This window comes from Ananas comosus, linkage group 10, assembly GCF_001540865.1.
Source record: "Ananas comosus cultivar F153 linkage group 10, ASM154086v1, whole genome shotgun sequence".
NCBI classification, from domain to species: Eukaryota; Viridiplantae; Streptophyta; class Magnoliopsida; order Poales; family Bromeliaceae; genus Ananas; species Ananas comosus.
The window spans coordinates 7,604,918-7,621,233 of NC_033630.1; the positions used below are offsets into that span (position 1 = coordinate 7,604,918).

At 36.9% G+C, this 16,316-nt stretch overlaps 1 protein-coding gene across 1 annotated transcript; it reads left to right on the top strand.

The window, feature by feature from the left end:
• On the top strand, nucleotides 1,635–12,683 carry LOC109716856 (ribonuclease 3-like protein 3). Its single transcript, XM_020242460.1, has 3 exons — nucleotides 1,635–2,337; nucleotides 11,963–12,107; nucleotides 12,191–12,683. The coding sequence occupies exons 1-3, from the start codon at nucleotides 1,942–1,944 to the stop codon at nucleotides 12,478–12,480; spliced, it is 831 nt and encodes a 276-aa protein (XP_020098049.1). The 5' UTR covers nucleotides 1,635–1,941; the 3' UTR covers nucleotides 12,481–12,683.

A 16,316-nucleotide genomic window follows, 5' to 3' on the forward strand; every position in this document is an offset into this window, starting at 1 on the left:
TGGTAGGAGGTGGTGGAGGCTACTAGGGGTGCAGCTGGAGGGAGCTAAACAATTAGGGTTAGGGTTTCATGCATGAAACCCTAAAACCTATATATATTAGGTGCAGTTTTTCCAGATAAGTCCTCTGAAGCTGCGTATTTTTAGCCCAGTCCCTTACAGCATGTATGTTTCGCGCATACGCACCTCGACGTTCGAAATCGCGTAAAACGGTACATAAAATATAAGGCTTTTCGCAAATTTTCGTTTTGCTAATTTTGACCCCTCAGCGAACTTTATGCGATTCCCGGAGATCCGTCCGTCGGATTTCCGATCGGATTGCGCCAGTGCGTTCAACACGACTGGTGCATTGACTCTACAATTTGTTTCGTCCGCTTTGGTCGTCGATTTGCGACGAAACCTACCTTCTCCGCGATCCACCAACATATCCATATATATACATATATATATAAACTTTGAATTTAAAAATTCAAATTCAAATTTTCTTTTCATTTTATTAAATCTCAGATATTACAATTAAATGATTTTCACAATTCTGATGTCTTCCAAAAACTTAATAAGTATATATATAAATGGAAAAATTGCCTACATACCCCTTAAAACTTCTGTAATATCTTATTTACCCTTTTTTTTGTTTCAAATGTACTTCTCATATATTTCTCTATTATTCAAAAAATATCTCTGCTATTAGTGCCTGGTTCATCTCGGGTTAAATTTGAGTTAAATTTCTATTATAGTTAAAAAAAAGCAAAAGTAACTATTTCGCCCCTGACTTAAGGGCAAATAAGAAAAATTGGTGACAGTAGAAGGATATATTTGAAAAGGCAAAGAATCAAAATATTTTTTTTGCCCATAACTTAAGGACAAATAAAAAAGGTTGGTGACGGTAGAACGGTACATTTGAAAGGACAAAAGAATAATTTCATAGAGATAATGGCTATTTCTAATCGTTCACTAATAGAATTTAACTGTAGGAATATATTTGAAAGACTTTGGAATTTTAAAAGAGTATTCCTAATATTAGCTTTCTAAGAAGAGTAAATAAGAAAGTCGAAAATTTTTCAGAAGTAAAAACAATTGCCCTTGTATAAATCACCCCTACGGTTGAATACCGGAGTCTACGAGTTTTCAAACTTTACCTTGTTTTCTTTGATCCTTTAAGAATCTGACTAACTCCACGAAAATCCGTCAACTTAAAAATCTATGACGCCACAAACTATTGTTGCATCACACATGGGTATTATATTAAATTTTTGAATGTTGGTAACTCACCTTTTTTTTGGAGAAGATATTTATATACTATTTAAATTTTTCATCTAACCAAAAAGGTGAAATAGAAATTAAAATTTATTTTTTATTTTCAACTAAACAAGCAAATATAGAAAGCTTTTTTTTTTTTTTTTTTTTTTCTGTGAAACCTAGAAATTAGAAAAAAAATTTCACAAAAAATCCTTTTTCTGATTATAGTTTTCTTTTCTGTCTAGCCAAACAAAAAAAAACTAAAAAAAGAATTTCACAAAATATTTTTTCTTAATTTTTTTTAAAAATTATTTTTAAGAAACCATAACTGGCCCATAGTATCCTTACCTCGGCAACCGTTTAGAGCTTACGACTTACGAGTGTGTGTATATCGTCCAACGAAAAGTAGATCCTTCGGCCGAAACCCGAAAGAAGGGTGCACATTCAATGCAAACGGATTTGGCTGTAAAACAAAGACTGTTTTATCTGTGACTTGTAGTCGTAGATATAAAAAATTAAAATCCTAGTCAAACAGCCAAATTAATTAATCGGACAAACCTTGTTTCTTGGCATCCAAGACTTCGTGAAATTAATCAAAACCCAACAGAGTTCCAAATCCCGAACTACTCCCTCTTTTCTACGGTCGAAATCTCTTTTCTTCTTGGCATTCCTTCTCATCCCATCAATTGTAATAATAATAGTAATATGGCCGCCGCCGCCGCCGCCGAGGAAGAGGACGGAGAGAAAGAGCATCCGGAGGCGTCTGTCCCCGGCATGGACGCGGCGGCGATCGAGGCGGTGGAGGGGATACTGGATTACGAATTTGGGGACAAGAGGATGGTGGAGGAGGCGCTGACGCACGGGTCGTTCTACTGCCCGTACAAGCCGGGGGTGTCGTACGAGCGGCTGGAGTTCGTGGGCGATGCCGTGCTCAACCTGGTGGTGGCCCACGAGGTTTTCGCAACCTACCCGCAGCTCTCCCCCGGCCCCCTCACCCGCCTCCGCGCTGCCAACGTCGACAAGGAGAAGCTCGCCCGCATCGCCGTCTCCCACGGCCTCCATCGCTTCCTCCGCCACAAAGCTCCTCAACTCGAAGGTCAGGTTGGTAAAAAAAAAAAAGAAGCAAAAGACTACCTTTTTTCTCTTTTGTTTTAGGTTTTTTATAAGACTCTGATATCTTCGCCTATTACCTCTGAATTTTAGCCTTTTATACTATTCTTTTTAGCAATATAGTATGATAGACTTACGTGAACCCACTCCTAGCAAAAAGAGAGATAAAAATAAGACAAAAATACGTAGGGATTTTTGCTGGTTGGGACGCAACAAAGTGTATCTGGAACAATACTTCACCGCTTCTGAAAAAGCATAGGTTCACAACTACAGCGCTTTTGTAAAGTATTAAGCCTTTTTCCTTTTCTTAGGGGCTTATATTAGGTCCAATCTGTTAGGCACTGTTTACTACAGGGACGAATTTTAGCATGACTATTTTTATGTCTTTTCCATAAAGTTAACTAAATTTGTTCAATTTTACATCATAACGATAATTTGATGACGACGGAGGTAGGGGCATGGATTACAAGAATATCTAGCACAAAGTAAGGGATGGAACAACTTTTGGAAATTTAGATCCAGATATTGCAGCCAAAATTGAGTTGATCTATATTTTTATATCTTATTCATGGTCTCCTAGTTTGTGGGAGTAGTTAATTCTTGTAAAATGAAGATGAAAAATATTGATGACAATTTCACAAACACTTGGTGAGCAATTTCACAACCCACTCTTTACAAGCATCCAATGGAGAGCCAATCACAAGAGCAATAACAAAATAAACAAAATCACAAGAACACAAGGATTTATATGGTTCGGCTATGCCTACATCCATGGAAGGACAATGCAAAAAAAGCTTCTACTATAAACTTGAAGATTACAACAGAGATTCAAATAGAAAAAATATCACCTTAACTCCAAGGTATAAAAAGAGAGCTTCAACAATCTCTAGCTCTATCAAAATGGTGTAAACCACACCTCACAAGAAATGAATGCTCAAAGGAAAGAATAAGGTTATGTTTTTGTAATACCTTCATACCATGCTCACTTAGATGACCAAGCCGATTATGCCAAACTTGCATATCTTTGCCTTTGCTTGCGGTAGCAACCACCAAATTTGAATCATCACCTTTTTGAGCGGTTCCATAAAGTGTATAGAGACCTCCATCATTTTGCTCTTTCAAAATAGTCATACTGCCCCTTGATATCTTCCAAGAGCCCTTTCCGAAAGTGATAACGAAACCAGAATCATCCAATTGTCCTGCCGATATTAAGTTCTTTGTGATCTCCGGAACATGACACACATTTGTCAATGTATACTTTTGGCCATTTGTTTGCTTTATGGCAATGTCACCAATGCCAATAATTCTACATGCCTGATCATTATCAAGATAAACAAATTCACTATCTACTTCTTTGTATATAGAAAAATTTGATCGGTCCGGACATACATGAAAAGAAGCGCCGAAATCCAAAACTCCAATGTTTGCACAAGAAGAGACCATGCAAGCAACACTTAATATGACTCCACCTTCACCATCCAAAGCGTTGTTAGCTTCATTCTTGACATCTTTCCCTTTACCCTTTTGCTTATTTTTTAAAGCATAATAATACTTTCTCACATGGCCCATTTTCTTATAATACCAACACGTAATCTTTCTACCTTATGATTTTGATCTTTCTTTACTTTGAGAATTGAGACCTTCTCTTTGTGTTAGAATTTTGGCCTCGCTTCGGTGACCTTCCTCTTTCATCAATAGTTAGTGCTTGACTCAAATCACTAGACAATTAATTTGTGGCTTTGCGAGTTTCCTCATTCAACAATGAAACAACAATATCATTCAACTTGAATTTGTTTCCCATTGTATTTGCCATCATAGTAACAAGAGTATCCCAACTTGAAGGTAAAGAACTCAAAGGACTTCATCAAGGTTAATTTTGAGAGACTTCAATTGTCGCAACAGAGTTGAACTCAATCACATGCTTACGAATAGTAGAACCTTCTTGCATCTTCAAGAGAAAGAGTCTCTTCATTGCATGCATATTGTTCACACCGGAAGGTTGCTCAAACGATTGCTCCAAAGTTCTCCACAACTCAGATGCGGTCTTGCATTGATAGATATCAAACAAGATCGATGATGGAATGCATGGCCTAATCGCCGCCAAACATTTTCGGTCAAGTATATCTCATTCATGATTATCCATACTAGTCGGCTTTGCACCTTTTTCCAATATTAGTAAATCAAGCTTGTTTGCAACCAAATAATCCTCTATCATGATTTTTCATATAGGCCAATTGCTCTCATTCTACTTCTCAAATTTCATAGCCTTCTCCATTTGAAAGATGAGTGAATGGATACAAATGAATGCTTAAATAATCACCAATCAAGCTTTGATACCAATTGTTGTAAAGTAAGAGTGAAAAATATTGATGACAATTTCACAAATATTTGGTGAGCAATTTCACAACCCACTCTCTACAAGCATCTAATAGAGAGCCAATCACAAGAGTAATAACAAAATAAACAAAATCACAAGAACACAAGGATTTACATGATTCGACTATGCCTACATCCACGGAAGAACAATACAAAAGAAGCTTCTACTATAAACTTGAAAATTACAAGAGAGATTCAAATGAGAGAAATATCATCTTAACTCCAAGATATAAAAAGAGAGCTCCAACAATCTCTAGCTCTACCCAAATAGTGTAAACCACACTCACAAGGAAGATCTCACATCCTTCTTGATAGAACTAAGATCAAAACCAAGCTCTAGGGTTTCCTCTCTTTTCTCCACTTCTTTTCTCACTCTCTACTACTCTCTCTTCTTCTCTTTAATATTCTAATATCCCACTTTAGCTCCTAAGAGAAGAAACTATCAATATGAGCCTTTGGATCAAAAGAACCATGATCCAAAGACTTACAAATAGGGGGCCCACATAGATAATAAGAAAATATAGAAAGAGGAGATTTTGACTTTACCAGATTATATAGCCCAAATAGCAAGGCCCAAATAACAAATAGGTCCAATGTAATTAGTTCAACATTAATGACTAAATTAACCAATTCTAGGTTTTAATTATGTCATAGTTAGTGTTTATTAGACATTTTAGGCTTTTTCCATTCATGATTTTTTCTGGTTTCAACGATAAATGAATGAGGACTTGAGTTATGCTTGATGGAATTTAATTTGATATTATAGTGCTTTCATTGTTTAATATTTATTTTATTTACGTGGGTTTGAGATCAATTGATTTAATTGCTTTGAATTTGACTCTTTGTTGTCTTTCCATTTATTCTTAGTGTGCATATTGATCTTATGACTAATTTTTTTGATGAAAAACCCTTGTTGTAGTTTTTAACTTCAAGAAAAATATGATAAAAGTATGGTTTCTTTCCTTTGGTATTGAGATAACATGTTCCTATGAATATTGTTTTGGTTGTCTACATTTGAAGTTTCTTTTCATTTTCACATTTATACATGTTCAATATTATTAGGAATGGTCGCTACGTAGCATATGGGTTGATTTTTTGAGGGGCCTAGACGTCTTATTTAATTACTTTATAGTTTATACTATTTTGCGTTGACGCATGTTGGTGTACGGTGCCATTCTGGTGGCACACTGACACTCCACGTGCTAGTAGGCGGTGCAAGACACTCTCTACTACAATCCTTATCCCTCTGCGAGACAAGCCTTCTATTTTTAACTTATTACTCTCCTCCAAACTGATACGATGAATGGAGAGGCTTTGTAACCACCATATAGCATCTATAGAATCCTGCTATAATAAGTATTAAGAAATTTCGCAGCAGAAGCCTCCAAACGATAGAGGCAAAAGGCAAGAAGAATAATACAAAAAAAATTATGAGCAGAGATTACTAACCAAAAGAAAAGTTACACTAACTTCTCTCCTTACACCTAAGTAGGTTAACCCAAGCCTTCTTTCTAAATCTTTCTCACTCTCTGTCTTCTTCTCCCTCTCTACTATCCCCATAAACCCAATTTTGACTTTATCAATATTTATAATCTCTCTTGAGAGCTTCACATCCTACTAAGGGAATATGTGTCATTCGTCACACAACTTGAATGACAACAACATATGAAACACACCATGCATGATGCATGTGTGTGCTACTGTGTTCTTTGACTTTATTCAAAACATAATAATGTTTATTGTTTCATAAGACCAAGTTGACGGAACAAAAGTTATATACCTAACATTCTCTACTTTGACTTCTTTTGTGCTTTATGTACTTCGCTATGACAACTCCACCTTGATCTTCTCATTTTTGCTCAATGAGACCATCTCTGCACCTCCACTTCGGCCAATCGTAATTGGATGAAGCTTTTGGAACCCTAGTTATCACCACTCCTGTTCTAACTATAATCCAATTTATAATCCAATTTAGAATGTATAGATCCTCTTATTTGTTCCTCTCACATAAAACTGGATCTCGTCTCTGCCTCTCTGGACACATATCACTCCTTAATTTAGAATGTATTAGGAACGGTCGCTTCGTAGCATGAGGGTTGATTTTTTGAGGGGCCTAGATGTCTCATTTAATTACTTTATACTATTCTGCGTTGATGCATGTCGGTGTACGATGCCATTTTGGTGGCACACCGATACTCCACGTGCTAGCGGGCGGTGGCAAGACACTCTCTACTACTATCCTTATCCCTTTGCGAGACAAATCTTCTATTTTTAACTTATTACTCTCCTCCAAACTGATATGATGAATGGAGAGGCTTTGTAACCATCATATGGCATATATGGAATCCTTCTATGATAATTATTAAGAAATTTCGGAGCAGAAGCCTCCAAACGATAGAGGCAAAAGGCAAGAAGAAGAATACAAAAAAAATTATGAGCAGAGATTACTAACCAAAAGAAAAGTTACCCTAACTTCTCTCCTTAGTCCTTACCCTAACTTCTCTCCTTAGTCCTTACACTTGAGTAGGTTAATCCAAGCCTTCTTTCTAAATCTTTCTCACTCTCTGTCTTCTTCTTTCTCTCTAATATCTTCATAAACCCAATTTTAACTTCATCAATATTTATAATCTCTCTTGAGGCCTTCACATACTACTAAGGCAACTTGAATGACAACAACATATGAAACACACCGTGCATGATGCATGTGTGTGCTACTGTCTTCTTTGACTTGTATCCAAAACATAATAATGTTTGTTGTTTCATAGGACCAAGTTGATGGAACAAAAGTTATATACCTAACATTTTCTACCTTGACTTCTTTTGTACTCTATGTACTTCTTTATGACAACTCCACCTTGATCTTCTTATTTCTGCTCAATCCGACCATCTCTGCACCTCCACTTCGACTAATCGCACCTAGATGAAGCTTTTGGAACCTGAGTTATCACCACTATTGTTCTAACTAAATCCAATATTAAAATGTATAGGTCCCCTCATTTGTTCCTCTCACATAAAACTGGATCTCATCTTTGGACACACATCACTCCACTTGACGCCAAATACTTGAAGTCTCTTGGGTCCAACTTATCAAGAGAGATTAGATTTCGAATCAAGCCAGGAACATACTGCACACCTGTTAGTATCCTTATAATCCTATTATATGTATTCGGATCTGCGCTATTCTGACTCTTACGACTCTATACTTTGTCCTTACTATGGAAGCTTTGTGACCTCCCACAAGCTTATTCATGACGAAAAGCTTTTTTTTGGGTAAACATGGAAGAAACAAGAAGAATCTGTCACCTCTGGCTGCGACAGACAACACATTAGTTGAATGCATTTGTGATCTACTGCCTTGATTATTTGCTACTATCACCAACTATAGTTTTAACTTTTCTAGGTCCCTACGGAACTCTTACTTTATATGATCCTTATGCAAGGATTGCGGTTCCACTGGTGTAGCTCGTGCTAGTGCCAGTGCCACCGACATTTCATAACATGACATAGCGACAAGAGTCATGCTAGTGTCAGCACGGTCCCCTATGCTGGTGGCATGCCGGCAGGGTTTGGCACGGATTTTAATTTTTTTTAAGTATATTATGTAATGCATATAAATTTGATCCAAATTGTATCTTTCATCCAATCCAAGTCGAAATAATTATATACAACTCATGAAAGTATATAAATGCTTATACAAGACGAATAATTAAAGACATATAGTATTAGAGATAATTCAATATGCTCAAATCATAATTCCAAAGTCTAAACTTTTATCTTCCATTGCTAGTATTAAATTTAATATCTAGGTGGATTATATTGGTAATTGTCATCATCAATTACTAGATTGATCCTTCTACTATATAAATATTGCTGATACTGGTGAAAGCTCATTTGGTTGTTGTAAATCTCGTAATAATTGCAAATGTATTTGTTATAGCGAATTGAATCGTAATGTACGTGTACTACCGTTCACGGCACTAGCAAAGGAAGGTCAGTGACACTATCAAAAGATCTCTTTTGACCATTTAAAATAGAAAAAATGAGTAAATAGATCTATGTCAAACCGTGCTGGTTTGGCACGAATGGGCACAGGACGACACGTTGCGTTACAAGGGGATACAGCATTGGCACCCCTACAGTTTTTCGAGTGCCAAGCTGCACGGACCCGTGCCATTTGCTGGTACACCATCGGCATAGTACAGCATGGGCAGTATGGACTCGTGCCACTGACATGGGCAATCCTTTCCCTTACAATAATAGAAGTACACCACATTAAATAGAGGCTTTTGTTGTGTCTCTTTGGTTGCCATTGATGTTGCCTTCTCTTTCACTCTCACTGCCAAAGTCGAATCTTGACTCTGTATCTCAAAATCTAGATACGTCTTCCACATCTCATTAGACAGAACTGCAACTGCGACCAACGCCACCTTATCGCCTCTTTGCTATCGAGTATCATAGGCACCAAATGCTTGTAAGATATTGATGGCAAAAGAAAGTATCAGGGCCTTGTCTTGATCTTCTAGATTAACTCTAATGCCGAAAAACTGAGCTAGCCATCATCTTGTTGAACTCGTTCAAATGTTCGCGAGGCTTGCCCTTTCCTTCATCTCTTCAGATGCAGTTTCCTTGTGAAAGATCTAGTTATGTACAAATTTTCATGTTCCTTCCATAACTTTGCCGGTGTGTTTTCATGGACTATGTTGTAGAGGATTTCAGTTGCAAGCGTTGGATGAAGCAAACTCAATGCCTTCACTCGATCTTCCTATGTCTAATACAATACTTCATTTGTCTTTGCCTCCCTCCCATTTAGTGCTTTGTCTAAATCTTATTGTATCAGAATTGCCTAAGCCTTTATCTGCCAGTTGAAATTTTCTTTCCATCAAACTTCCCAATTTCAAATTTAGCAACTATCCTTCACACACTCTTACAAGGACTCACAATTTTGAGCTCTAATACTAGTTATTAGGAAATTTTTCTGTGGAAGCCTTCAAACAATAGATTAAAAAACGAGACAAAAAAGAAGGATAAAAATGATTTGTTAGAAGATCCACTAACTAAAAGGAGAATATGCGGTCTTCTTTCCTTACACCTAATCTGCTTAACAAAAGCCCTTTTTTTAAATTCGTCTCAGCCTCTTTTGTCTTTGTTTACTTGGTTGAAGCATAATGATCATATGCCTATAATGCATTGTGTGTCCCATAATAGGTCCTATTCTTCTACCCTTTCTGAGTAGCCGATGACTATTCGTAGTTATTACGTATTACCTTGACACCAAAGAAGAGTTCGACCCAATGGTTTTTTTGGTCCTAGTTGATCCAAATTCGACATTAGAAGTATATTGATCGTTCCTCAATAACCGAATACTTTTTTCTGTAAATACTGCGTATTTGATTCCATCCATAAATCCATTTTCTTCCCTATGAGTTCCAGTATCGATAAGAATTCTAGTTTTTACTGTTTATATGTTATGGTTACAATCTTCCCTAACGTGCACTTTGTTATTCACTAGTATGCGGTGGTTACTACATGTTCTTACTTGACTTGCTTGAATGCTGTCTTCTCTATGTCCCACAGTGTACATTCATGCCACGAAACTGCACTTCAAGTGCTTGATTAGGAAGTTTAAAATCTTACAACAACAATAATTTGCACATCATCTAAAAACTTGCTTTGAGGCACTCATTTTGCAAAAGGTATCAACATTGATGACATTTCACTAGTTTCTTGGATTTGGATTTTTCTCATCTTTTAATTAAGATCATTGAAATACCAAATTTGATGATGCACCAAGGGTTGAGCTCTTTGGCCACAGATGCTTCTTAATTGAAGGCTTGTTCAATGTTGGAAATTTTTCATGGTAGACAACTCAAATGAGTTATTCCTGCAGAATTTTAAATGCAAGATCGTAGTTGATTTTTTCTTCCTTTGACAACCATCAGATTAAGGATGAAACCTTCAGAAACTGTAGCAAAGTTCCCTGTTCTGCTCACAGCTTTCACCTAGTATAAACACAATTGTAGCAAAGTTAGTTTTTCTAAGATATACTTGGTTTGTCTTCCTTTCAATAGTCGTGATCATTGGAGGAATATCTGTTCAATTTCGCACAAATGAAGCGCCACATCGGATTGTCATGTTCTCATAACTTTCTTCCTTCATGGTTTGATATTCTGGTGTCCTAGGCGGGGAGGAACCATGCAGATAGAGTTTGTTTAACTGTTATGTTGTCATAGCATTAATGTAATTGACACAGTGACTTCTTGATCTCTTGAATGCTTGAGAGAATTGATAGAATTGAGACACATTCCAGAGTGACCGAACCCTAATAATTTTGTATTGGAGAAACAGTTAGAATTTGGTGATTTTAACAAGTTATCAACCGGAACTTAGCTTCAGTGGCTTAGTTCTTTTGCCTTCTGCTTTCTCTAAGCTGTTTAAATAGCCGCATTCTTATGCTAAGTTGCACTACTTATTCACTGCATTTGAATTTCAGTTTTTAATTTAAATTTTGAATTTTGAGGCTATAATTTTTAATTTTGAATTCCGAATTCTGATTTAGTTTGTTATGGGGATGATAATAAATTCACATGGTTGGGATCTAGTTAGGATAATCTCTGTAGAACTACCTTTTATGGTTCAGTACAAGTTAGCCTCGTGGGATGACAAAATTTTAAGTTTTGGAAAATGAAGAATTGACGGTAGTTTGGGTTGAAACCTTGTTATGCCCCTTCTATGGTTACTAGTGTGGTGGCCTTTCCTCCTTTTTGCTGGTCTGCAGAAATTTTTCTACTGTTGTGCTACTCCAATTTACATCAGTAGGTGTGGGAAATCCTGGTACGATTTCCTCTGATTGAATGCAAGATGACTGCAGAGTCTGCTAACTAGGTTTCTTACTAGGAATCAAAGTGCAAATCTAATATTCTAAATAGTTGGGTCTAGTTGGTGTATCTTAATTCAACAAACTTACTGACTGAAGCTAATGGTAATTGGTAACTCAATGGGCAAATATATTTGAGTAAGACATTCTTTCATTTCAAAGCATTTTATCTGCGGCTACAGCATGAATCTATTCATGTAAAATTCTTAAATTGTTGTTGTATTACTTTACGTATTGTTTGATCACCAAAAGGTCAGCTGGAAATGCTCAAGATTTAGATAGTTTTTTTGTGTCTTGCATGCTTCTTGTAATTATATGACAATATTTTGTCACAACTAAGCATAATATTATTTCCCCTATGATCAGATTCAAGATTTCATGGAAGCAATGCTTGATTATCCGATACATTCAAATGGGCTCTTAGATCCGCCTAAGGTCCTCGCTGACATAGTTGAATCTCTCCTTGGTGCGGTCTTCATAGATTCCAACAAATCTCTGGATACAGTTTCGAAGGNCCCCCCCCCCCCCCCCCCCCCCCTTATGTGTAATCTTTAAGGCAGGTATTCAAGGAGTCTTACTTGTAGTTTTTAAGGCAGGTATTCAAGAAGCTAGCTGAGCCACTCATCAGGCTGGAGACATTAGGAAAGCACCCAGTTAGCGAGCTTTACGAGCTGTGTCAAAAGTTAGGGTGGGGTGTGAGGTTCATGAAGGACGGGTGGACTGAAAATTTGACGGTTGAGGTCTTGATCGACGGCAAGATGGTCGGTAGTGCCACCTACGGTCACAAGAAGGAAATTGCTCAAAATCGTGCTGCAAAGGCTGCCCTCGACAAGCTCAAGGAGACCTTGGGGGATATGAGCTTATCGGCACGTAGTCCCGACTGAAATGTGTTGTGGCTCATTTTGAGTAAAATAGTTTCTGCACAGTATCCTCATTTGAGCTGTTTTTGAGTTTCTATTATTACGTTGGAGGAAGAAATGTAAAAAAAAGGGCATTATATTCTTGTTTCTGTATACCTGACACTAGAATTGTACACCATTGTTTCATTTCGAATAAACTTTGGTCTCCGAACTTTCGACTCATTTCACTTTTGTTCTCATACTTCGAACCTAAGTTCAACACTAAAGTCTCTAAAGGAGCGTGCGGAAACGGGACTACTGAAGAATAAAACTGTTTATTTTCATTATTCTCCTAAACAATTAAAAAATTGATATAAATTTTGGAATAATTGCCTATATACTCCTCAAAACTTTGAAAATATCTTCTTTTTTTTTTTTTTTTTTTGTTTTCAACATACCTCTCATATATTTCTCTGTTATTCAAAAATATTTCTGCAGTTACCATCCGTTAAGTTATCTCAGGTTAAATGTGAGTTAATTGTCTACTAGAGTTTTTTTAAAAAATCAATATATCTCTTTTGTTTTTAACTGAAGGGCAAATAAGAAAAGTTTGTGACGGTAGAAAGGTGTATTAGTAAAAAGTCAAAAATCAAAATACTTCTTTTTTTCCTAACTTAAGGAAAAATAAGAAAAGTTGGTGATAGTAGAATGGTATATCAGAAAAAAATCAAAAATCAAAATACTTCTTTTTCCCCTAACTTAGGGCAAATAAGAAAAGTTGGTGATGGTAGAAGGGTATATTTAAAAGGGCAAATTAATAATTTCACAGAGATAACGACTATTGCTAATAGTTCGCTAACAAAATTTAACTCTATTGGTATATTTGAAATAAATTGAAACGTAAAAATAATATTTTTTAATATTAATCTTCTAAGAGGGATAAATCAGAAAGTTAGAAACTTTTCAGGAATACATAAGCAATCTCCCCTAAATTTTTTTATCTCGGTCAAAACGAATTATTTTAGTTTTTCGCTAGAATAACCCGTTAACAAAGTTCTCATGCACTGCAGAAATAGAATTTATTCCAAGGGCAAGGGAATTTAAAAAAGTCTCTTCTCCCTAGAATCCCCTGCTGCCTCGCTTAGCGCGCCTTTTACTTCGTAAACTCTGTACCCTCCCTCTTATCGATCTTCTCTTCCTCTCTTAGTTAAGGTGTTTTCTACTCCGAAAATTTCCCTTTATTCCGATGTAGTTAATCATAATATTTAGCAATATAATTAACAATATTATTTCTTAATCATAATATTTAGCAATGTAATTAAACAACAAAATATACAATATTTCAGTATAGCAGGTATTGTATGTGTAAGGCCAATTTGCATAAAAAATCCCCAAAGTTTGAGGTGTTGCAAAACTGGGCTGCCTTTTTCGATTTTGCAGATTCGGTCCGAATTTTTAGCAAACTGACCAAAATATTCTTATTATTTTTTCTCTCTCCTCTTTCTCTCTCCTTTTTTTTGTCTCATTAATTTTTTTTTTCTCTTACCGAAGAAGGCAGCGGAGGCAGAGGCAGAGGCGGAGGCGGAAACTGCCCGCCTTGCCTCTCACCCTCATGCCCTCGCCCTCACCCTCGCCCGCGCACCACCCCGCCTTCCTCGCCTCCGACCCCGCCGAGGACGCATTGCGACTCTTTTTTTTTTTTCCCCTCTCCGACCTTCCTCCACCATCTCCGACGATGACGCCTCTCTCGCCCTCTCTCGCCTTTCCCCGCCCTTCTCGTCCTCTCCCTCTCCCTTCTTCTCCGCCGCCTCTGACGATGACGCATTTTCGCCGACGCCGACACCGACACCGCGGAGGTCATTGCAGCGCCACAACCTTGGAGCGGGAGGTCCTTAGCGGCGTAGTCGCCGGCGCCGTGACCGTTGGCAGAGAGGGGTGACAAAAAAAAAAATTATAGTAGAAGAAAGAAGAAAAAAAAATAAAACAAAAAAAATAGAAAAAAAAAGATGAAGATAAAATTGTACCGTTAAAATAAAATTGCACTGTTTTAAAAAAATGTTGCACTATTATGGGCATAAGTTGTACTACTTAAAATATAAACTGCACCTTTTAAGATAAAAATTATACTCTTTAAACGAAAATTATACTCTTTGGGAGATATTTATACTGTTTCTCTTCTTATTGCACTCTTTGAGATGTAAACTGTATCCTTTAAAATAAAAGTAACACTCTTTAAACGAAATTTGCACTCTTTGAGAAATATTTACATTGTTTCTCCTCTTGTTGCACTCTTTGAGATGTAAACTGTAGACTTTAAGAGAAATTTACACTATTTCTCCTCTTGTTGCATTATTTTTTCTCTTGTTGCACCGTTTCTCCTCTTAAAGAGTGCAACAAAAAGAAAAAACAGTGTAACAAGAGAAGAAACAGTGCAATAAGAGGAGAAACAGTGTAAATATCTCTAAAGGGTGCAGTTTATATCTGAAACGTGCAACAAAGATAAGAAACAGTGTAAATATCTCTCAAAGTGTGCAACTTTCGTTTAGAAAGTGTAACTTTTATCTTAAAGGATGCAGTTTACATCTCAAATAGTGTAATAAGAGAAGAAACAGTGTAAATATCTTCCAAAGAGTGTAATTTTCGTTTAAAGAGTAACTTATGTCCATAATAATGCAACGTTCTTTCAAAACAGTGAAATTTTATTTTAACGGTGCAATTTCATCTTCATCTTCCTTTTACTATAATTTTTTGTTTTTATATTTTTCTTCTTCCTTCTTCTACAATTTTTTTTTGTCACCCCTCTCTACCAACGGTCACGGCGCCAGCGACAACGCCGCTAAGGACCCCCCGCTCCGAGGCTGCGGAGCTGCAGCGACCTCCGCGGCGTAGGCGTCTGTGAAGATGTGTCGTCGTCGAAGGCGGCGGAGGAGGAGGGAGAGGGAGAGGACGAGAAGGGCGGGGAAGGGCGAGAGAGGCGTCGTCGTCGGAGACGGTGGAGGAGGGTCGGAGAAGGAACAAAAGAGTCACGGTGCGGCCTTGACGGAGTCGAAGGTGAGGAAGGTGGGGGGATGCGCGGGCGAGGGCATGAGAGTGAGAGGTGAGGCGGGCCGTTTCCACCTCCGCCTCCGCCTCCGCCTCTGCCTCCACTGCCTTCTTCGGCGAGAGGAAAAAAAAATGAACGAGAGAAAAAAAAAAAAAAAAGGAAAGAGAAAAAGGAGAGAGAAAAAGTAATAAGGGTATTTTGGTTAGTTTGCTGAAAATTCAAACCGAATCTGCAAAATCGAAAAAGATGGTCCAGTTTTGCAAAAGCTAAAAATTTGTGGATTTTTTATCCAAATTGGCCTATGTGTAATATGCAAAGAAAATGACATACTACACCCATAAGGGCCAACTTGGCATTTTAAAAAAAAATCAATCACTTTTTTCAACTATTCATCTTTTCTTTCAAAAAAGTTACCAAACATCATTTAGCTTATTCCAGAGAATTAGCAAAATTATGACCAAACAAGAAAAAAAAACCTATTATTCCTCTCAATCCTAGAAAATAAATGTACTCGAATTTTAACCTTGAAGATTTTATCTCATTTCCAAATGCAGCCTAAACTCTTAAAAAAGTTTCACTTCAGTCGTATATTTACCAGTAAAGGAAACTTGTTGCATACACCTTATGCATTTGTACAATCTCGAACCATCCATATATCGACTCTTTTTGCCATCTTATAATTCAACCTTATAATTCAACCTTACCATCCATTGAGTTGCAATCTATTATCTACTTAGAAATCACGTGGTTTAATTAATAGTATGTTATGGATGAAGAAATGAGGAATTCATTGTTGGAAATAATTCTATTCTTTTAGTAGAAATATTTTTTTTTTTAA

What these genes read in the sequence shown, in the direction of transcription:
- LOC109716856 (XM_020242460.1), top strand. Translation starts at nt 1,942, where the DNA reads ATGGCCGCCGCCGCCGCCGCCGAGGAAGAGGACGGAGAGAAAGAGCAT. An exon ending in CTCCTCAACTCGAAGGTCAG is followed by an intron (nt 2,338 to 11,962) that starts GTTGGTAAAAAA and finishes CCCTATGATCAG; the next exon opens with ATTCAAGATTTCATGGAAGC.